The 23,270-nt window shown below is 40.7% G+C and overlaps 1 protein-coding gene across 3 annotated transcripts in view; it reads left to right on the top strand.

The window, feature by feature from the left end:
- Positions 1–23,270, top strand: part of SMARCC1 (SWI/SNF related, matrix associated, actin dependent regulator of chromatin subfamily c member 1) — a 181,105-nt gene that overhangs the window by 135,842 nt on the left and 21,993 nt on the right. For all 3 annotated transcript variants that reach the window (XM_061196677.1, XM_061196678.1, XM_061196679.1), the window contains exon 25: positions 10,408–10,542. In XM_061196677.1, coding sequence (XP_061052660.1) covers positions 10,408–10,542 — 135 coding nt within the window. The remainder of the gene's footprint in view (positions 1–10,407; positions 10,543–23,270) is intronic.

Below are 23,270 nucleotides of genomic sequence, written 5' to 3'. Positions count from 1 at the left end.
GGAGAATGGTGGAAATAGCAGACCTGATCTTAAAAGGTGGCTGCTGCCTTCAATTTATTCATTGTGTCCTTCAGTTTTGGGAAGACTGCAGTGATTGAAGGCAGAATTTAAAGTCCCTCTAATGTGCCTGCAGAACGTGTCTTGGACTATACTTCCAATAATTTCTACCAGATTGAAGTATTTGTAATTTTTAAGATGAAAATCTGTTTCCCTGTATAAATACTTCACCCTCCTCTTACAGACTGAAAGAGAGGGAACCTAAATAGCTCTTTTTCTTCTTGAATTTGCCAGCTTTCCTGGGGGTGGTTTTCTCTATTTATAACATAGTATTGGCTTCCCAACATATTTAAGAAGAAAAGAGAATGTCATTTTCCCTGCTTTGTTTTAATTTAGCACTTCAAAGCATTCCAGGCATGAATATGTCAAGTTTAAAAAAATCTATTTACCCCTTTTCTATTTTACCCTCAAAAGTAGTTTCCTGTCATTATAGGTCACCACATTTCAAGCAGTGGTTACTAGAACATAGCTAATCGTTTTATCTTGAGCTGTTCTTGATCCATTGGTAAAGATGTTTTTCATGGTCTTTAATTCCCCCAGACTGTTTAGCTGCTGTGAACTACTTCTCCAGGAGTTTAATCTGTGTAGCATGATTTATAACAGATCCATAGATGACCCAGTTCAAACCATAAGACTACTGTTTAGAGAGCCTACCCGTCTGACGTAGGTGCAGACGGTGTGGGGGAGGGGTGTTTACAGGTCACAGTCTTGCTGAGTCAGTTCAGACAGATACCCCAGCTGAATGTTACTTCACAGTAGATCGAGGTTCTGCATATTCATACTAGCCAGTCTCTTCCAAAGATGCCTCCTGATCTTCATGGTTCTTAAGTACAATTTTAGATCTTCTCTATCCTCTACCACCCCCAACCTCTAGGAATTTGTGAGGTGTACTCTTGTTTAAATGAATACTGATGTAGACACCAGTTTGACTGTTGTTTCACATTTGTTTGGTTTTGTTCTTCCTTCATTGGAAGCATTTTGTTTTACTCTCTGTCTTCTGCCAGGTTGGACTCCTGGCTATCTCATTGTCTCTAAGCTATCCAAGTTCTTACTGTTCATACTGTCATCAAGGATCTCAGAGACCTTAAGGATTGTCTTGGGCATGTTTTCTCATTTTATAAATGAGGAGCTGGAAGGCAGGAGGGCTTTCCTCCTGTATGCCTTTTATCAGGGCATAGCACAACCGTCCACCCAGTCTTCACTCAAGTCACTTTTGACTCCTCTCATTCTTTCATTTTCCATAGCTGTTCAGCCACGAGATCCTTCCTGGTGCTCTAGTTCATCCGATAATGCCCAGGCCCCCCCGCCCCACACCCATCATATATTGCCTGTTTCCTTCATCCCATTCTCTGTCCATCAGCCAGAGTAATCTTTTTTGTTTTTCAATTGTTCATTGAAGTATAACTTATATACAAATAAGTAGATATATATGTTTACAACTAGTGAATGTTTTCACAGGCTGAACCCACCTATAGACTCACAAACAGCACCCATATCAAGCAACATAACCTTACCAGCTCACCAGAAGCTTCCTCACGTCCCTTCCAGTTACTGTGATTCCCTTCAGGAGTAGATGCTAGCCTGTCTCCTAACACCATGACTTAATATGAAAGGAATCATATGTAGAAGAATCTTTAAACAAACAAATATGAGCATGATACTTTCTTAAATAACCTCCCTGTCTCTCTCAGGCTCGAACTCCTTAGGGAATTTGGGAGTCTTTTCATGATCGGGACCCTTCTCACTTCTCAAGTGTCATTTCTTGCCTGTCTGTCCTGAACTGTTTCTTGCAGTTCTACCAGACAAACTGCCCCCCTCTCCCATCTCCAGCTGGGCTTTTTTGGATACCCGCCCCTCTCACAGAGCACGCCTCTCTCACTGTTCCTTCCCATTATTTCTCCTCTCTGTATTACTATGTGTGCTTCACTGTAAGTTGCCAAAGAAGGAACTAAAATGGTAGATTACCATAAAAAGTTTTACGAATGCTTCATGATGTTTTCATAGCTGTTAATATGTGCAGCTTTGGGCACAGAAGTTTGTATACTGTGTAGCACTGACCAGTTTGCCACAGCTGTTTGACTCCTTCACTGCAGAGAAACTGCTTTTATGGATCAGTTGCCCTGGCCCTTGGATAGTCAATACAAGGTTTAGAAGAGTGTCCAAAGAACATTTTCTTTCCAGGTCACTGAATTTCTACTCCCTCATCATCACTCACTCTTATTTCTAATAACTGGGAACTTGGGTCTTCGTTCTCAGAACACCTGTGTCTTCCACTGATTTGTGAAAGTGTTCACATGCTCATGCTACATGACTTGGCACGCATGAATTGTTCAGTGCCACTTATAGCTGGATCTGATACATTTCACAGCACACATAATCATTTTTGTGCTACATGGTAATTAAGGGGTAAGGAATTCACTTAAATTACTGTAATTAGTACAACTTATCTAGCCTATCCAAGTTATCTCTTATTCTCTTTTTGTTCTTCTGAGTTTATAAACAGCTTTGTTATTAAGAGTTTTCCTTGATACATTTTAATTGTTTGTCACTCTCTGACATGGAGTGGTAATTAGAGGTTCTAGATCTAGCTCCAAAACAGATAGGGTGGGCATGCTTTCTGGCTTTCCCCACCCTTGCCATACGAGGAGCTCTTGGGTATCACCTCCACTTTTTCATTCCAGCTACTGACGAGCTGTCGACTAACCCACCTGAATAGTGGTATGTGGGTGTGAAAAGGAGCACTGTTGGCTGGGTGCTCTCCATCCCTTCCATCTAGGTTTAGCTGGAAGTAAGAATACAGAACTACTGCTGGAATAAACTTAGAAACTCCAGAAAGTAGAATAGGTCTTCTTTTATCAGCAGCAGTAGGATTCAATTCTTTCAAGGTAGCAGAAATCACATTTTTTTAAGGCCACACAGACGTTTCCTTCAGATTTTTTCTACTACCACCCCATGTCCACATACTTTAAAAACGAGATTTGTCTTTATGGTAACTGGGTGTTAGTTCTGGAGCAACAGGAGGATTTTTTTCTTACCTCTCAGAAATACCTCATAACTTGCTCCCTTATGCCTAAACTTCTTTCTTGAGATAGGAAAATTTTCATTGTACATTTTAGTCACAACGGTTTACCAGATAAACATTGATTGAATTGATTTGCATTATACGTATTGATCATTGATGCCATCTCTCTTTACTTGATGGTACTGCGGAGAGGAGATAGAAGGAAAAATTGACCTATTTGATCATTTTGCCTGCAGTTAGCCCTGTTCACTTCCATCCTTACATGACTAAATAGAAACTACTTCTGTTCTACCAGCTAGAAGCCGTGATTTTTTATGTAAAGTTCACATAGATGTCCCGATCGAGTTACTTTTTACCGTTAATCGTTTTTTAGGTTGTTTCTCCCACATTCCATACGTCATCTGTGTCACACTCCCAGACCATCTTATTCTTCTTAGGTTCTATAAAGCCATTATGTGAAGAGTTGGGGCTCCCTCTATAGCCCTGTTTTTGGAAGGCCTTGGTCATCACTGTTGCCACATCTGTCAAGAATCCATAGCGTGAGCATTAGCAGTATTCCTGCTCCAGTTATCCATTGCTATGTAACTACCACGAAACTTAGTGGCTTAAAATCATGATCATTTTATGATTTTGCATGATTTTTATGAGTGAGAAATTCTGGCAGACTCAGCTAGAAAAATTCTGCTCTGTGTGGCGTTGGCTAGTTTACTGTGTATTCATCTCATGCCTGGGCTATTATGGAGAGCCTGAGATGGCTTCACTCACACCCCTGATGCCTAGGCTGGGGTGGCTGTACCACCTGGAGGCTGGCTGGCATCACTGTCTACACACAGCCTCTCTAAGAACTTATCCTGGGCTTCTTCATACTAGGGTGGTATCAAAGCGTTGGACTTTTTTATGTGGCAGCTTGAAACTTTAAGAGAAAAGTGTCCCGGATGATAAGAAGGGAAACCTGCCAATGTCTTGTGGCTTGGGCCCATACCTGGCACTGTGTAACTTCTACCCAGCACTGTGTAACTTCTACCCAGCTCTACCGGTCAAACATTCTGTCCAGATTCAGGGTGATGAGGGGATATAGAGGCCAACATAGAAAACAAGTTTACAACAAACATTTCAGGTCACTGGTATCAACCAGGCAGACAACAAAAGGAGAATCAGTTGTTCTTGAGAAGTGGTAGAGCTTCAGCTCAGAAATTGCAGAAAAAGTCAGGTGTTCCAACATACATGTAATGAGAGTCCCAGAAGGAAACGAAAAAGATGCAGGGAAATTAAAAAAAAAAAAGAAAAGAAATTGTGGCTGATTGAAAACTTGCCAAATTTGATGGAATGCATTAACTTATAGATCCAAGAAGCTCAATGAAAAAATATAGGACACCTGCTGTTAAAGATACTTAGAGGCCTTCCTGTCTAGCAGAGGCATACCCTTACGATTCTTAGAAACCCTGCTATGCACTCCCTTCAAAAGGTCTAACAGCCAGGCACACCTGGAGCTATTTACTCTGAGTTCATATTTTACTGTAGTGCTCTGGATTTGATCTTTGTCCTAAAGCCATTTCTAAGTTTCAAATTCTTGCTGGGAGTAACCAGTGATGAGAAACAGTTTTATTTTCAAACCGTGCTCTGTTTCGTCTAAATTGTACCTGAAAACTGAATTCTTCCTTCTTTGGTTCCCTCTTTCCTTATATAAAATACAAAAAGAATGTTTACATTTTGCCTGGAAATCACTCCAGCCAGATCCACAAATTTATTAATTACCCTATTTTCCACATCACTAGTGTGACAATGTTTCCAAACTTTGTGCTTCTATATAGCAAAGATCTACTTCTGTTCAATCTACAGTAATATTTCCCTCTCTTTTAAGCTCTCACCAGTGGTTTTCTTGAGAATGCACTCACCACATGATCCCACAGCCAAAGTCACACTTTAGGTTTTTGTTCAAATAGCGCCCTATTTCCAGGTACCACATTTTTTTTCCAATAGCAAAACTTAGTGGTTTAAACAACAAACCATTTTATTATATCTCATGATTTTGTGAAATTTGAGCACCGAACAGCTAGGTGATTCTGCTGCATGCTTTATCTGTTGAGTCATTTAGTGGTATTCACCTTACAGGTAGGTTCATCTGGAAGGGTCCAAGGTAGCTTCCTTAAGTCCTAGTCCTTGGCAGGGGTAGCTGGGTCCAATTTCTTCTCCATGTAGTCTCCAGGTCTCTTCCTGTGGTCGCTTCAGCACAATGATCATATACTTCTCATATGGCAGCTTGGGACTCCCAGAAAGAACATTGCAAGAGACAAGACATGGGAGTTCCCAAGCTGGGACCCAGAAAATATCACCACTGTTTTCTGTAGGGCAAGGCAGTTAGAGAGGAGGGGTCGTAGACCCTCTCTCTCCAGTGGAAGAAAGGCCAGTGAGTTTATGGCCGTCTTTAACCTACCACAAGTCCCTTCTAAGAATTCCCCAGGAAAGTAGCCAGTAAAATATCAATTGTTAATCGTTAATAATAGACATTGGGTGATAACTAAAATCCTTTGGATTTAGACTTTAAAATTTTAGTTCGAGCTTTGCCGTTTACTAACCTCTTAGGCAGCTAACATAACTTTTCTGAACCTACATCATGTTTTTTTAATCAGCGGTCCTTTCTGATCTGCCTTTCTGACCAGATTATCGATGAGAATCAGTAAAATTTATGTATAAAAAAGCATTCTGGGGAATTCCCTGGCGGTCCAATGGTTAGGACTCTGCGCTTCCACTGCAGGGGGCCCGGGTTCGATCCCTGTTCAGGGAACTAAGATCCTGCTGCAAGCCATATGGCACTGGCGTGGCTTCCCAAAAAAAGTATTCTGTAAGGTGGAAAGTGCCATACTTTGATTATTCAGTATTTGAGTGCCCATTATATGCCAAACACTGTACTACAATACTAGGTTTATTTTGATGCCTAAAATAGATATGAATAGTCCCTGCCCCTTAGGAACTTAAAATCAGTCATTAACCTTGAACCTCACAGTCATTTGAGTGGAGACGTTAGACTAGACATTTTAGTGTAAAGGAAAAGAAAAAAACTAAAGAATAAAATGTTGGAAATGTAACCTTGAGGAGTGACTCTATTAGGTGAAATCTAATTAGGGATTATATACTATTCAAAATTTCTTGGAATGAAACTCTTTTTCTCTCTCACACATGGACACAACACATAAATTTATTCTACTTTTGCACAATGATTTTCATACAGGTTTTGTTTATAAATGGATTACTGTCTGATAGATACTTAAAAGCCCTAACAACGAACGTTTCATGTGTGTTATCACACAATGATTTTAGAATTTATTGAACTTTTTCATCTCATTGATGTAGAAACAGATCCATAGAAATGAATGATAGGGGCTTCCCTGGTGCGCAGTGGTTAAGAATCCGCCTGCCAACGCGGGGGACACGGGTTCAAGCCCTGGTCCGGGAAGATCCCACATGCCACGGAGCAACTAAGCCCGTGCGCCACAACTACTGAAGCCCATGCGCATAGAGCCCATACTCCACAACAAGACAAGCCACCGCAATGAGAAGCCCGTGCACCGCAATGAAGAGTAGCCCCCACTCACCACAGCTAGAGAAAGCCTGCGCATAGCAACGAAGACCCAATGCAGCCAAAAATAAGTAAATAAAATAAATAATTTTTTTTTTAAGTGAATGATGGGCCTAAAATTATGTAACTAGTGTAACTAGTTATGGGCCGAACTAGTACCAAAACCCAGATCTCCAGACTTAGAGTCTTGTGACCCCAACCAACCCAGAAACATAATCTGATAAAAATTCTTCATTCCAAGGAAAATGTTTTCAAACATTTTACAATTAAAAACCCAACAGCTAGCTTTAAAAAGTGTCCATCTTTTTTTTTCTTTGTTTAGCACCTCTGCTATACTAATTATGATTTGAGTTCTAATTTTTAGGGACCCCACCCCCAAAAAAATAAGGAAAGAAGGAAACATTTATACAGTACTGTCAATTCCTCCCTGTCTCTCGGTGTCACCTTTCTTACTGCCCAGCTTTGCTTCTAGGCTCTCATCAGAACTGAATTCAATTCCCCGTTGATTTAACTGCAACCTTCGGCAAGATATTTAACTTCTCTAAGCTTCAGTTTCATTCTATATAAAATGGAGATAACATGTTTCTTGGTAGGTTATTATTAGAAGTAGCGTGAAAATACCTACCAGGGTGTGTAGTATGACATATTTCACCCTACTCCCATAATGCATTCCAACAGTTAACTCTCACTTTTACCATCTTTTTTTCTTCTTAAAGCAGACAAAAGTGGTATTTGGATCCGATCCATTAGCAACTTTTGTCCAATGCTTAGTAACATTTGTCTAATCACTTCAAGCCCCTGTGAAGTCTTTTTAATTCCCTTCAGAATCTACTTCTTAAGCCTTTTTGACTTCTGGTGACTTCTTGGATGGTACATATATATCACCAAATCCATAAATTAGCAGAATTTCTTAGAATCTTTAATAGCAGGAAGCATGCTGTTTCATGAAGGAAATTTCTTGTCTTCTTCCAGATCAGAATCTCTTACCAGTAAAAATATGAATAATCATGGAGGTTAAATCAAGAAAAAGAATCTAGTAATGTAGGCGATCTAGAAATGTAGGCGATCTAGAAATGGCACATTAGTAAGTCCATTAGGGTTCAGTCAGTAAAATTCAGAAAGTGAGACTACATAGGAACAGGCCAGTTCTTTCAGAGAAATCTGTTTTATCTCTCCTCTTATAAATAGGGATTGCAAGATGGAGGAAGATGAGAAGATGCAGTGATTTGTTTTAAATAATTCTATAAAGAAAATCAGGGTTTATTTATATTAATCTTTATTTTTATTTTATTTATTTATTTTTTGGCTGCGTTGGGTCTTCGTTGCAGCATGCAGGCTTTCTCTAGTTGCGGTGAGTGAGCTTCTCATTGCAGTGGCTTCACTTGTTGTGTAGCATGGACTCTAGGCGCATGGACTTCAGTAGTTGTGGCTTACGGGCTCTAGAGTGCAGGCTCTGTAATTGTGGCGCACGGGCTTGGTTGCTCTGCGGCATGTGGGATCTTCCCGGACCAGGGCTCGAACCCGTGTCCCCTGCATTGGCAGCTGGATTCTTAACCACTGCGCCACCTCTTCTAAGAATGTTTTAGTGTTAGCTCTTACATGTACATCTATGATCTACTGACTTAATTTTTGTGTATTATGTGAGGTAGGGGTCCAAATTTATCATTTTGTTTCTGGATATCCAGTTGTCCCAGCACCGTCTATTGACCCACCTTCTGCCCTTTTTAAAAATTTATTATGCAACTATTGGAATATATACAGAAGTAGACAAAATAGTGTAATGACTCTGTACCCCTCACCCAGCTTTGGTTATCAGTATATTGCCAGTCTTCTTTCATTTGTCCCTATTTGCTTTTGGCCTGTTTGTGCCACCCTGTTAACTTAGGACTTCTTTCTTAGGTTGAGTCTGTGATGTCCGGATCTCATGTCTTTTATCTTTTTCTCAGTTTACACGAACTTAACTGGAGCACGTCCTTCAAAAACGTGTAGGATTTTGAGTCCTTGATTTTGGAAATTTGTCTTTATTCTGCACCTAATTGGTTTAAGTTGTTGTACTTGAAATTCTAGACTGAAATTTATTATCCCTCACAATTTAGAAGGCATTTTTACCTTTGTTTTCAAAAACCTAGTTTTGCTTTTGAGAAGTCTGTGACAGTCTGAATTTTTTTTGGTAACCTTTTTTTTTATATCTCATTAGAAATATAAAATTGCATAACACGATCAATGATAGCAGGCTTAGAATCATGTAATCTTTATTTAAACTTTTGGTGTTATTGATGCAGCTTAATGTAGTTAGGGAGGCAAACATGACCATTAATAGCTGTAGATTCTTTCATAAAATCTTTTGCTTACACTTCTGAATCTTCCTGCAGATGGGTCTCTATAGATATAAAATTATATTTTTCTTTATCAACTATAAAAGAGTGAAAAATAAGGCTCTTATTTAAGTGTTCTCTACCAGTTTAGTTCCCAAAAGCCTATATTAAACTCCTCCTGTATGTTCACTCCTTCTAGATTCTATAAGAAACACAGATCAGTAAGTCAGCCACTCCATGTTACTTCTCAAAACCTTGTGTAGAAGCAAGATAAGCACATAAATTCAGTAGATGTAATAGTACAAAATAGTGTTGGGAGTTTGTTGGTATAAGCTTTTGGATGGTGTCTGGAGAAGGTGGTATTGATGCTTTGCACGTAGTCAGGACGTTGGCCAAATGTGGGATCCTCATCCTCTCTGAGTAATGTGGCATCTTCCTCTGTGTGCTGCTGATTTGACAGGAAGCATGAGGAGGACTCATCAGTCCTGTACAGGGGAGTGAGTGGTACATTCTTCCAGAATAACCTCCTGTCTTATACCCTATCCCCAAACTAGGGGTGGAATATTGTTCACCCCCTCCTCTCTGTTCACAGTAGACACTCACTAGGGGCTTTGCATCTGAGTGTTGGTTGCTGAGGGAGAGCACTGCTTGCCTGCTCCAGGACAGTTCATAAGGAGGGAAAGACAGAGTTACAGAGTGAGGGTGGGAGGTAAGTGGGTGGTAGATGGGGAAGTGCCTTCCAGGCCATGGTGTCCTCTTCTTTGCCTTTCAAGGCCCGATTCAACCTTTCCTCCTTGGTGGGCTCTTTGAAGAGAGTAGATTAGCATGGGAGAAGTTTCCTTTTAATCCTTAATTTCTGGTATTTATAGATTTATATCTATATATAGATTTATATCTGTAAGTACCAGAAATTCAGGCATGGATAGTTGTTGTTTTATTTATTTTTTATTTTTTAAAAAAATTTATTTATTTATCTGTTTATTTTTGGCTGCGTCGGGTCTTCGTTGCTGTGCATGGGCTTTCTCTAGTTGCGGCGAGCGGGGGCTACTCTTCGTTGCGGTACGCGGGCTTCTCATTGCGGGGCTCGTCTTTGTTGCAGAGCACGGGCTCTGAGTTGCGAGGGCTTCTGTAGTTGTGGCATGCGGGCTCAGTAGTTGTGGCGCATGGGCTTAGTTGCTCCACAGCACGTGGGATCTTCCCGGACTAGGGGTCGAACCCGTGTCCCTGCATTGGCAGGCGGATTCTTAAACACTGTGCCACCAGGGAAGTCCCTGTTATTTTAAATTGAAATAAATAGTAGAAAACATGCAAAGGGGGCATCTAGGGCACCATTCTTAATTCCATAATTCCCACTTTCAATAGCAATTTCAGCATTTTCTTACTGTTTTTTAAGCAAACGTTTACCTAAATACTTTGAATGATTTTTTTGCCCTTAGCACTTGGCTGCCGTGGAAGAGAGAAAGATCAAGTCTCTGGTAGCTCTCCTGGTTGAGACGCAAATGAAGAAACTGGAGATCAAACTTAGACATTTTGAGGAACTGGAAACCATCATGGACAGAGAGAAAGAAGCTGTAAGTAAGGGGAATTTTATAGTGGCTTTTTCACAATTAAACTCTGACCACCTTTCATAAAATACGAGAAATAGAAATAGAGAAAATACAGTAACGTAATTTGTTGGTCTCCGTGGCTGTCGTCTAACCTTTTTTCTGTGTTTGCTTTGCCCTTTCAAAAGGATTATCAGCCAGTGATGATAAATAAAAGTAACTCTGAAAATAATTATCTAAACCTCAGCTTCTTCTACCTTTTGGCTTTCCAGATACATGATGGTATCAAATTCTCCCTTCTATAATAGTCGGATCTTAGACTTAGCTTTATTACCTATTTGTTACCTTCCCTCTCCTGTATGGGGAAGGGCAAGTGGAGCCAGGCCTAGCAGAGTACTGGTAAGCAGCATTTTCTCTGGCATACACTTGATATAAGGACGTGGCCCAAACAGGACAAAAAGAATTATGAAAAAGGCCAAGAATGAGGAAGGAAGCCACAAAAAGTAAGAAACATATAATCAGGGGAACATTTGGTTATTTCAAGGGATTTTTTGGAGAGACAGGGATGAAGTTCTCTGGAGAAATTTGTTTTTTAATGAGTTGACCAGGAAAGGAATTAATGCCTTTCTAAACAGTGGGCTAAATTTGAGGATTTAGTTAGGACTTTTTCTGATTTTCTGATTGTTTTGACTTTTTTATCAGCATACCAGATACTGGTATCTCTAAATGGGAGAACCTTAAGATTAAACCATTCCAGAAGAGTTTTAATTTTAAGGATCCATTTGCATTTGGTAGACTCTTTCTTAGTGGTTAATCCAAGCAAGTCCTCTGGCAGATTCTTCATGATGAGTAGCTCAGTAACTATCACAATAGCCCGTTTTCATTTTGTCCTAAGACCTGTTCTTCCACTTACATTCTTGCCCCATGAGGAAGAGGCTGCTTCAGTAACTATCCTACCCACACCCTATGCTACCTCATCCCCACTTCCCTAATCCTGTAAGTATCTCTCACATCACCAGCCCTCTCCTGCCCCAGGAGCAACAGGCCACCCCAGTCTCATCTCCATTGCTCTCTGTGCACCAGCCATGTCACAGCACGCCACATGCAGGCTTCCCTCATGGCCGTGTGTATTCTCTGCCACCTGAGTGCATCCTGCTCTTCCACCAGCAAGGCCTTTTTTCCTACTCTTTGCCAGCCTCCTGCATCCCTCAGCCCTGAACCTGTGAGTGACATGCCCTCCCCATTTGCTTCTGTAGCAGCCTAACAGAGCACTTACTATATTGTAAATGCTAGTTCATGCGTCCGCCTCCCATACCAGAGTATATTCTCTTTGAGGGCAGAGTTTGTTAAGTGTCTTTGTTCACACACAACTGGCACATCATAGGCCCTTGTTTACGTGTCTGTTGAATGGGTGTATGCCAGCATCAGTGTCAGAAGCTGGGAAAGTGGAAAGGAAAGTTTACCCTAGGGGACCTTACTTTAGTTTAACAGGGAAGACAGTCAAGAAGACGAATGACAATATCGTGTGTTCAGTTCTTAAGGGAACATACATGGAAGATGCGGAGAAGGAGAGGGTATTAGAGAAAACTTCCTAGAGGTGAGCTAGAGCTTTGAAGAGTGAGTGTTTGTGTTTATCTTACCCTAATAAGCTGCCCTTTTGTCATTTGATAGCCTTTTTTAGGGTACTTGGGATAACAGGGGGCTACGTAATGGATTATTGGTACATGCAGAATTCAAGTGATCATTGCGTAGTTCCCACTGGCAACCAGACGCCTCGCTGTCATTCATGAAGCAGAACTGATGTTGTTAGCCTGGAAGATTGGCATGACCCTCTCTGGGCACTTAATGCAACTATGTCTAGATTGTCAAGGGGCTCTTTTCTCAGCTCTAAATTGCTTTATCTTCAGAGGGTGAACTTGTGGATTCCTCACTCTTTTAAACCCCCCTAGTGGAACTGTCCCCTGGAATAGCAGAGTCCTCAGTCCCTTCCCAGTTCTCTCCACTGATTCGCAGACATCCTTGTGCTCTGGATTTCTAGTAGTTATTTATCTCAAATTAATCTGAGTCCACTGGGTTTTTCTTACTTGAATCTATTTTTTTTATCTTAAATTCTAATTGAGCACATAAAACATTTTACAGAATAGTCTCTGAATAAAACAGCACAACCGAAAATGTGGGAAAACATTCTACTGAATCTTTTTCACCACACAAGGTTGATTTTCTCAAGTCCTTTGGTGGTCGGCCTGTTTTTTCTTAATCAGCATTTGGGGCAGTAAAATTCATTGTATAAGACAGTCCCTAGCCCTAGCCACTGAATGTCAGTAGCATACCTGTATTAGTTATTGCTATGTAAAAAATTACCCCAAAGCAGTGACTGAAAACAGTATCTCACACATTTCCTGAGAGTTAGGAATCTGAGAGCAGCTTTCCTGAGTGGATCAGGCTCAGGGTCTCTGGTTAGGATGCAGTCTTCATAAGGTTCAGCTGGGGCTGGAGGATACCCCTCCAAGCTTATTCGTGTGGCTATTGGCAGGAGGCTTCAGTTCCTTGCCACGTGGGCCTTTCCATAGTACTCCTCATGAAGTGGATTCCCCCAGAGCAAGTGACTGAAAAGAGCAAGAACGTGAGAGAGCACCCCAAGTGGAAGCCACCGTATCTTTTATAACCTAAACTTGGCAGTCACTTTCCTGTGCTCCTGCTATATTCTCTCAGTCCCACAGCCCAACCTTGATTCTGGGGTTGGGTGGGACTGTGGGTTGGCAGGGCTCAGTGGGGAAGGCCTAAGTGTTAGGAAGCGGGATCACTGGGGGCAACCTTGGAGGCTCACTATCACAACAACCAAAAAATCCTGCAAACTTTAAAATGGCTTCCATTCATTTCATGCACAGTAAGACATAATCTATTTTTCTCCTTCCCAGCACTAGTTATCCTGTCCTTCCCTGTGGGCGAGCAAAGCCGTGGCTATTTTCCTACTGATGATTTCCTCTCCTCACAGGACTGTTGTGGGGATTAAATGAGAGAACTATGGCATGTGCCTGGCACACTGCCTAGAACACAGAGTAAGTGTTCAGTAAATATTTCTATGCCTCCCTTTATGCAAACCAATAATCAAAAATTATATATTAAATTCTTAATATTTATAAGTCTTTGTTGGCTTTATGAACATTTAGAATCCAGCAATGATGCTGAGTGGGAACATGAGGCCATTTCTTTGTTAACCATTCTCATAGACGAAGAGTCTAGAGCTTAAACAAGGTACACTTCATGTATCTCAGATCACACCGTTCATAAATAACAGAGCTGGGTCTCAAACCTGTGTTTGTTCAGCTCTGTGTTTTTATCTAGTACTTCAAAATTTATAAAGAAATGAGCCATTCTTAACGCATTTTTACCTAGAGACTCTGAGATATGCAAGGTTTTGATACCCTTTGTTATGACTCTTGAAAGTTGAAATTGTGGAAAGGGGTCAGGTCAGCCAGGAGCGGCGCGTTCTAACCCACTGCCTAGTGCTCTGCCTACCACACTCCTCAGTTCACTGTAGGTGAGGTCCTGCTCATCTTTACCTAGTAAGCAGTAGCTTCAGGGCATGCTTTTTTGAATTAAACATTTGGTTTTCTTTATATAGCAATGGATTTCAAGAATCTTTTAGTACACTTTCAGAATCAGATATGAAGTTTCTTTCTCTAATGACGTAAAATCAGATGTTCTCTGGAGTCTTAATTATTTAGAAATTAAGAATAAGGATATAACAATTTAATATCTTTTATAGATATTATGTATACAGCTATAATTAGAGCTCAGTAGCTTTTGTTACAGTCCTCTCATAAAGTACTAATATTGGAGGAAGTCAGTTATGGAATATACAGAGTCTGTCCAGGAATTGACATGATAAAGGCTATTTTTTTTTTAATTTATTTATTTTTATTTATTTATTTTTGGCTGCGTTGGGTCTTCGTTGCTGTGTGCGCGAGCTTTCTCTAGTTGCGGTGAGCGGGGGCTACTCTTTGTTGCGGTGCACGGGCTTCTCATTGTGGTGGCTTCTCTTGTTGCGGAGCACGGGCTCTAGGCGCGCGGGCTTCAGTAGTTGTGGCGTGTGGGTTCAGTAGTTGTGGCTCGCGGGCTCTAGAGTACAGGCTCAGTAGTTGTGGCACACGGGCTTAGTTGCTCCACGGCATGTGGGATCTTCCCGGAACAGGGCTCAAACTCATGTTCCCTGCATTGGCAGGCAGATTCTTAACCACTGTGCCACCAGGGAAGCCCGATAAAGACTACTGACCCCAGTTGAGGTGAGGATGCTAAGCTGGCCCTGGGTTCGAAACTGAGAGAGTCTGCCCAAGTGTGCAGCCTTCCGTGCCAAGCAGATAGCACACATCACTCAAGAGAACAGGTGTCAGACATGGGCTGTGTTGGGGACTGAAGAGAACTGGGAAGGCCTGGGTCCTACCTAAAGCATTCTTATTGGGATTAAAGGGGGAAAAAAAAATACTTTGAGACCAGTGAGAATCTCTTTGTTGATCTCATTTATAGCTTCTGGACTTAATGCTCTCATTTGACTAGGTATAGAAATTGTATACCTTTGAAAAGAGAGACATTGTAGGAAACTCAAAGCTGTGAGAAACCTGGACACTGTCCTTAAGGAGGTGAGAGGGTAGATGAGAAACTGACACAAAGATACCACGAGGTAGTGAGGCTATGGAGAGTCAGAGGAGGGGAGGCCGTGATTGGCTCAGATTATCAAGGAAGGCTTCCTGGTAAAGGAAGGACTGATCTGAGTTGTAGAAAAGGTCCAAATCCAAAACTGTGAAGAGAAAGGTATGATTGCTGAGGAGACTGAAGAGTCAGCCTGCCCAGAGCTGATGGCTTTCACGTCATAGATGATGGATTAAGTTCATTTTTTCGTTTGGCAAATGTTTATTGAGCACCTACTTTGTTCTAGGCGTATTAAGTACTGGAGATACACTGGTGAATAGAACCCAACAAAACTCTTTGCCTTGGTAGAGCTTAAATAATTAATGAAGGATGTTAAATGTTATGTGCTTTGTATGTGTATGCATGCATATATACTGTGTATGTATACATACCTGTATGTTTCAGGCTGGGTAGGTGAGATTGGGCGGGGCAAGGGAAGGATTTCAGTTCTAAGTGGTGTCATCGGTGTAAGCCCTATTGAGAAACTGACAGTTGGGCGAATGTCTCTAAGCCCTAGAAACAGCCAGCATTAGAGACTCTGAGGCAGGAGCGTGACTGACATGTTTGGGAACTAAGGAGTAGGTGGGGTGGGCTGGGGCATGAATGAGTAAGGAGAGGTAAGATGGTGAAGGCAGAGATAATGGTGCCCTAATCACAGAAGTCCCTGTAAACCATCCAGAGGCCTTTCATTTTACTGTGATTAAAATGTGGAATAATTGCAGGGCTTATTTTATTTATTCCATAAAAATGTGGAATACATGCAGAAAACTGGCATCATCTTCCTTACAGTTAAGTGACGATCAGTCTTTCTGCTGTCTGTAGAGAATATAAAGTGACAAGTTTAGAAAAGGGGAGACTGGTGAGGAGGCTGTTGGGAAGTCCACGTGAGGTGGTGGTGGGCGTGGAAGTGAGGAGAAACGGTCAAGTTCTGGATGGATTTAAAGGTATTACTAATGGGACGTCCTCACACACAGGGTGTAGGGTTAGAAAAGTTTGTGGTACTCTGTGATAAATTAAGGAAAAAAGAACAAACAGTTAATTTTATACTGCCCCAGGGGAATTGTATTTAACTTTGTTTTCTGCATATTTGTAGTAATTCATCTCTGTACTGCCTGTCATATAATTGAAACTGTTATTAGACATGCACCGTGACATTGTGGATAGTTTTATTTGAGATTAAGAAAGCTGTACTTAGGACTGAGCAGGTTTACTTCTGATTCAAAAAAAGTCGTAGGGCCTCAGGCAGCAAGCACTTTACAAGGACAGAATGACAGTCACAGCAGTGGTGCCGTGTCCCCCTTTGGATTTCTGCCTCCAGTGGAGCAGAAAGATGCAGTTGTGTTGTTTTGTTTTTCCAGAGGTGTAAGAAGGAATGAGTATGTCTGATTTTCTCTTAAGTGGATGTCTGGTTACTGATACCAAACCTTTCAAAGGTACTTCAGTTCTGAGGCCAAGTAGTCAGAGGCTTCAAGTCTCGGCTGATATTTCGACCCTTAGCAGTGTAGATGGATTTTTGAGGCCCCCACCTTCTTTTACTCTTTCCCACCCCGCCTCCCTGTTCTATGCAAATGAAGTTGGGAGAAGAGCTCTGTGTGAACTTCAGCTGCACTTGCAGCTGTGTGTGTGTGTTTGGGGTCTTGGTGTAGAAAAGTGCTCTGTTATGTTCCGGTTCCACTTGGATTCGGCTGCTTTATACATACACAGTGTAGGAATGAAGGGGGAGAGGAAGGCAGGGTTTGAATGCAGTGGGGGTGGGAATGTCTTCAGATCAGGGCCACAGGCAGCCGAGCCAGATCGGAGCCTTGAAAGAAAGTGAACAGATTCATTAGCTCCCTATTTACATGAGTAATTTACACTATCCGGTTTAGCTATTGGGGCTTTATCTATAGTCCTTGGAAATAGAAAAGGGAGAGAAGAAAATCAAGTTATCTGAAGCATATAACTTGGGTAATTTTAGTATTTTGTTTTGTGATTACAAAAATAGGTGTGATGAAAATTTTTTCAAATAATAAAGAAATGAATAAATTAAAAAGTGTCTTCTACCCTCAGTTTCATTCCTAGGAATAATCACTGTTAATAGTCTAGTGTCTTCAGAACATTTTCAGTGTGTATGTAATGTTTATACAGGGACACAAAGGTTTTTTTTTAAAAATATAATTGACATAAATATTGTTGTTGCAACTTGCTTTTTTTTTACTCAGTGCATCTCAGACATAAATGTACATCAAAAATAGTACTTTAATGACTGTCCTAATACAAATATACATACAGATTTCTGGGACAGATTTCCAGATGTAGAATCACTGGGTCTTTGGTTATGTGAATTTAAAACTTGCTCAGGGGCTTCTCTGGTGGCGCAGTGGTTGAGAATCTGCCTGCCAATGCAGGGGACACGGGTTCGAGCCCTGGTCTGGGAAGATCCCACATGCCGCGGAGCAACTAGGCCTGTGAGCCACAGTTACTGAGCCTGCACGTCTGGAGCCTGTGCTCCGTAACAAGAGAGGCCGCGATAATGAGAGGCCCGCACACCGCGATGAAGAGTGGCCCCCACTTGCCGCAACTAGAGAAAGCCCTTGCACAGAAACGAAGACCCAACACAGCCATAAATATATAAATAAATAAATAAACCCAAAGTTTAAAAAAAAAATAAAAAATAAAATTTGCTCCGTCAGTACTGTCAAACTCTCCTCGAAGATTCCCACATTTCATTGCCACAAAAGTGAATGCAGTCTTCAATTGGATTCAGTAACAGTAAGATATCTATAACAAGAGAGGTATTTCTTTTGGATGGTGGGGCCAGTATGTGTCCATAAGCTCTGTTGCATGTGCCCTAGAACAGAGGTGGCCCTCTGGAGCCAACTGGTAGCCTGCTGTCTGGACGTTGCTCTCACTTCAGAGGACCTGTTCATTCCACATTGGATCTAAAGCTTAAACGGTGTTCTTTTCAGGGGGGGGTGTGTGTGTGTGTGTGTTAGTCACGTCCTTTTTAATTCTTCTAATTACCTTTTAATTACCTTCTATGTTTTGAAATGACAGATGAAGCTCAGGAAAAAATAGTATAATTGAGGTTAGTTCATTTGTAAACTAGGAAGATTGGGCAAATTTTTCTTTCCAAGATTAATACTTCGATACTAAGGTCAGTTCCCAAAGTAAGGCTGGTTCAGTAAAAAAAAAAAACCCACTGAGATAGGTAAGGCAGAGACTAAAATTTCCCTTCAGAGACACAAAGTCTTCATCCAGTAACAGTTCAGCTTTTTATAAAGCAGATCTTGACCTATATTCTGGAGTTCTTACGTAACTGCTGGACTTCAGCCGACTTTTCCAGACCAATAGTGGCTCAACAAAAACATAGGTTGAGGTCCTCTTCTGGCAACCTCTTAAGTCTAACCTCAGCAAAGTGCTAAATTTCCTGGGAAGAATGGTTAGAAGAAAGCAAAACCTTTCTGACCATAGCACTTATGGTCAGAATCTTTAGATTCTGTTTTTTCGGTCTGCCTTTTACTTACATTATCTCACTGATTAGTCATCTTGCAGAGCTGGACTTCCAGAGGATTCTCTTGCTGTTTACACTTTGCAACTCCCTTCTGATTATGAGAAGAAGGATATGTTAAACTGAGCCAGGCTTTAGCCTCTTCGGGTACCCTTAGAAAATGAAGAGCCTGCACCAGCCTGTTAGACCATGGTAGCACCATGCTTCCTCCCTCCTGATAACCCTCAACCACTCACAAAATCGTTCGTTTCAGATCTTCTCCCAAGGGAGACTCTCTGCAAGCCAGCTAACCAGCACCGGGGATATAAGCGTTACCATCTGTTCTTTCCTTTTCTTCTCCTCATCTGGCCGTGCCGCTTGTCTTCATGCTGTGTCCACGGCCTGTCTTCCAGCACCCCATCCGTCTGTGGACATTCCCTACTTGCTACTCCTGATAGCCAGTGAGGCGTCTCACTAGGTTCCACGGGGACTTCTCCCCAAGCTACTCTCTGCTAAGAGCCCAGATTCATAAGCTAATTCTCATGGGTATTCCACTTAGATTTTGCTAATGATAGTATGTAGTATTTATCTATAAAACTGACTATTCCTGAAAGCTAAAATGTTACATTTCCTTAACTTATCAAATGCCTTGGAGTAGTGCTCTCCTACAGAAATACATGAGCCATATATGTAATTTAAAATTTTCTAGTAGCCACGTTAAAAAAAAAAAATTATAATGTTTGTTTTGTTTTGTTTTGTTTTGTTTGGCTGCGTTGGGTCTTCGTTGCTGCGCGCGGGCTTTCTCTAGTTGCGTCGAGCGGGGGCTACTCTTCGCTGTGGTGCACAGGCTTCTCATTGAAGTGGCTTCTCTTGTTGCAGAGCACGGGCTCTAAGCGTGCGGGCTTCAGTAGTTGTGGCACTCGGGCTCAGTAGCTGTGGTTGGCGAGCTCCAGAGCGCAGGCTCAGTAGTTGTGGCACACGGGCCTACTTGCTCCGTGGCATGTGGGATCTTCCCAGGCCAGGGATAGAACCCGTGTCTCCTTCATTGGCAGGCGTTTTCTTTTCTTTTTTTTTTTTTTTTAATCGGTCATCAATTTTATACACATCACTTTATACATGTCAATCCCAATCGCCCAATTCAGCACTCCACCATCCCCACCCCACCACAGTTTTCCCCCCTTGGTGTCCATACGTTTGTTCTCTACATCTGTGTCTCAACTTCTGCCCTGCAACCCAGTTCATCTGTACCATTTTTCTAGGTTCCACATACATGCGTTAATATACGATATTTGTTTTTCTCTTTCTGACTTACTTCACTCTGTATGACAGTCTCTAGATCCATCCACGTCTCAACAAATGACTCAATTTCGTTCCTTTTTATGGCTGAGTAATATTCCATTGTATATATGTACCACAACTTCTTTATCCATTCGTCTGTTGATGGGCATTTAGGTTGCTTCCATGACCTGGCTATTGTAAATAGTGCTGCAATGAACATTCGGGTGCATGTGTCTTTTTGAATTACGGTTTTCTCTGGGTATATGCCCAGTAGTGGGATTGCTGGGTCATATGGTAATTCTATTTTTAGTTTTTTAAGGAACCTCCATATTGTTCTCCATAGTGGCTGTATCAATTGACATTCCCACCAACAGTGCAAGAGGGTTCCCTTTTCTCCACACCCTCTCCAGCATTTGTTGTTTGTAGATTTTCTGATGATGCCCATTCTAACTGGTGTGAGGTGATACCTCATTGTAGTTTTGATTTGCATTTCTCTAATAATTAGTGATGTTGAGCATCTTTTCATGTGCTTCGTGGCCGTCTGTATGTCTTCTTTGGAGAAATGTCTATTTAGGTCTTCTGCCCATTTTTGGATTGGGTTGTTTGTTTCTTTAATATTGAGCTGAATGAGCTGTTTATATATTTTGGAGATTAATCCTTTGTCCGTTGATTCGTTTGCAAATATTTTCTCCCATTCTAAGGGTTGTCTTTTCGTCTTGTTTATGGTTTCCTTTGCTGTGCAAAAGCTTTGAAGTTTCATTAGGTCCCATTTGTTTATTTTTGTTTTTATTTCCATTACTCTAGGAGGTGGATCAAAAAAGATCTTGCTGTGATTTATGTCAAAGAGTGTTCTTCCTATGTTTTCCTCTAAGAGTTTTATAGTGTCCAGTCTTACATTTAGGTCTCTAATCCATTTTGAGTTTATTTTTGTGTATGGTGTTAGGGAGTATTCTAATTTCATTCTTTTACATGTAGCTGTCCAGTTTTCCCAGCACCACTTATTGAAGAGACTGTCTTTTCTCCATTGTATATCTTTGCCTCCTTTGTCATAGATTAGTTGACCATAGGTGCGTGGGTTTATCTCTGGGCTTTCTATCTTGTTCCATTGATCTATGTTTCTGTTTTTGTGCCAGTACCATATTGTCTTGATTACTGTAGCTTTGTAGTATAGTCTGAAGTCAGGGAGTCTGATTCCTCCAGCTCCGTTTTTTTCCCTCGAGACTGCTTTGGCTATTCGGGGTCTTTTGTGTCTCCATACAAATTTTAAGATGATTTGTTCTAGCTCCGTAAAAAATGCCATTGGTAATTTGATAGGGATTGCATTGAATCTGTAGATTGCTTTGGGTAGTATAGTCATTTTCACAATGTTGATTCTTCCAATCCAAGAACATGGTATATCTCTCCATCTGTTGGTATCATCTTTAATTTCTTTCATCAGTGTCTTATAGTTTTCTGCATACAGGTCTTTTGTCCCCCTAGGTAGATTTATTCCTAGGTATTTTATTCTTTTTGTTGCAGGAGTAAATGGGAGTGTTTCCATAATTTCTCTTTCAGATTTTTCATCATTAGTGTATAGGAATGCAAGAGATTTCTGTGCATTAATTTTGTATCCTGCAGCTTTACCAAATTCATTAATTAGCTCTAGCAGTTTTCTGGTGGCAGTTTTAGGATTCTCTATGTATAGTATCATGTCATCTGCAAACAGTGACAGTTTTACTTCTTCTTTTCCAATTTGTATTCCTTTTATTTCTTTTTCTCCTCTGATTGCCGTGGCTAGGACTTCCAGAACTATGTTGAATAATAGTGGTGAGAGTGGACATCCTTGTCTCGTTCCTGATCTTACAGGAAATGCTTTCAGTTTTTCACCATTGAGAATGATGTTTGCTGTGGGTTTGTCATATATGGCCTTTATTATGTTGAGGTGGGTTCCCTCTATGCCCACTTTCTGGAGAGTTTTTATCATAAATGGGTGTTGAATTTTGTCAAAAGCTTTCTCTGCATCTATTGAGATGATCATATGGTTTTTCTTCTTCAATTTGTTAATATGGTGTATCACGTTGATTGATTTGTGTATATTGAAGAATCCTTGCATCCCTGGGATAAATCCCACTTGATCGTGGTGTATGATCCTTTTAATGTGTTGTTGGATTCTGTTTGCTAGTATTTTGTTGAGGATTTTTGCATCTATATTCATCAGTGATATTGGTCTGTAATTTTCTTTTTTTGTAGTGTCTTTGTCTGGTTTTGGTATCAGGGTGATGGTGGCCTCATAGAATGAGTTTAGGAGTGTTCCTTCCTCTGCAATTTTTTGGAAGAGTTTGAGAAGGATAGGTGTTAGCTCTTCTCTAAATGTTTGATAGAATTCACCTGTGAAGCCATCTGGTCCTGGACTTTTGTTTGTTGGAAGATTTTTAATCACAGTTTCAATTTCGTTACTTGTGATTGGTCTGTTCATATTTTCTGTTTCTTCCTGCTTCAGTCTTGGAAGGTTATACCTTTCTAAGAATTTGTCCATTTCTTCCAGGTTGTCCATTTTATTGGCATAGAGTTGCTTGTAGTAGTCTCTTAGGATGTTTTGTATTTCTGCAGTGTCTGTTGTAACTTCTCCTTTTTCATTTCTGATTTTATTGATTTGAGTGCTCTCCCTCTTTTTCTTGATGAGTCTGGCTAATGGCTTATCAATTTTGTTTATCTTCTCAAAGAACCAGCTTTTAGTTTTATTGATCTTTGCTATTGTTTTCTTTGTTTCTATTTCATTTATTTCCGCTCTGATTTTTATGATTTCTTTCCTTCTGCTAACTTTGGGTTTTGTTTGTTCTTCTTTCTCTAGTTTCTTTAAGTGTAAGGTTAGATTGTTTACTTGAGATTTTTCTTGTTTCTTTAGGTAGGCTTGTATAGCTATAAACTTCCCTCTTAGAACTGCTTTTGCTGCATCCCATAGGTTTTGGGTCGTCGTGTTTTCATTGTCATTTGTCTCTAGGTATTTTTTGATTTCCTCTTTGATTTCTTCAGTGATCTCTTGTTATTTAGTAACGTATTGTTTAGCCTCCATGTGTTTGTGTTTTTTACGTTTTTTTCCCTGTAATTCATTTTTAATCTCATAGCGTTGTGGTCAGAAAAGATGCTTGATATGATTTCAGTTTTCTTAAATTTACTGAGGCTTGATTTGTGACCCAAGATGTGATCTATCCTGGAGAATGTTCCGTGCGCACTTGAGAAGAACGTGTAATCTGCTGTTTTTGGATGGAATGTCCTATAAATATCAATTAAATCTATCTGGTCTATTGTGTCATTTAAAGCTTCTGTTTCCTTATTTATT

Source organism: Eubalaena glacialis, chromosome 7, assembly GCF_028564815.1.
Source record: "Eubalaena glacialis isolate mEubGla1 chromosome 7, mEubGla1.1.hap2.+ XY, whole genome shotgun sequence".
In the NCBI taxonomy this organism is placed as follows: Eukaryota; Metazoa; Chordata; class Mammalia; order Artiodactyla; family Balaenidae; genus Eubalaena; species Eubalaena glacialis.
The sequence above is the reverse complement of the archived record's forward strand: the minus strand, read 5'-3'. Positions and strand labels throughout refer to the sequence as shown.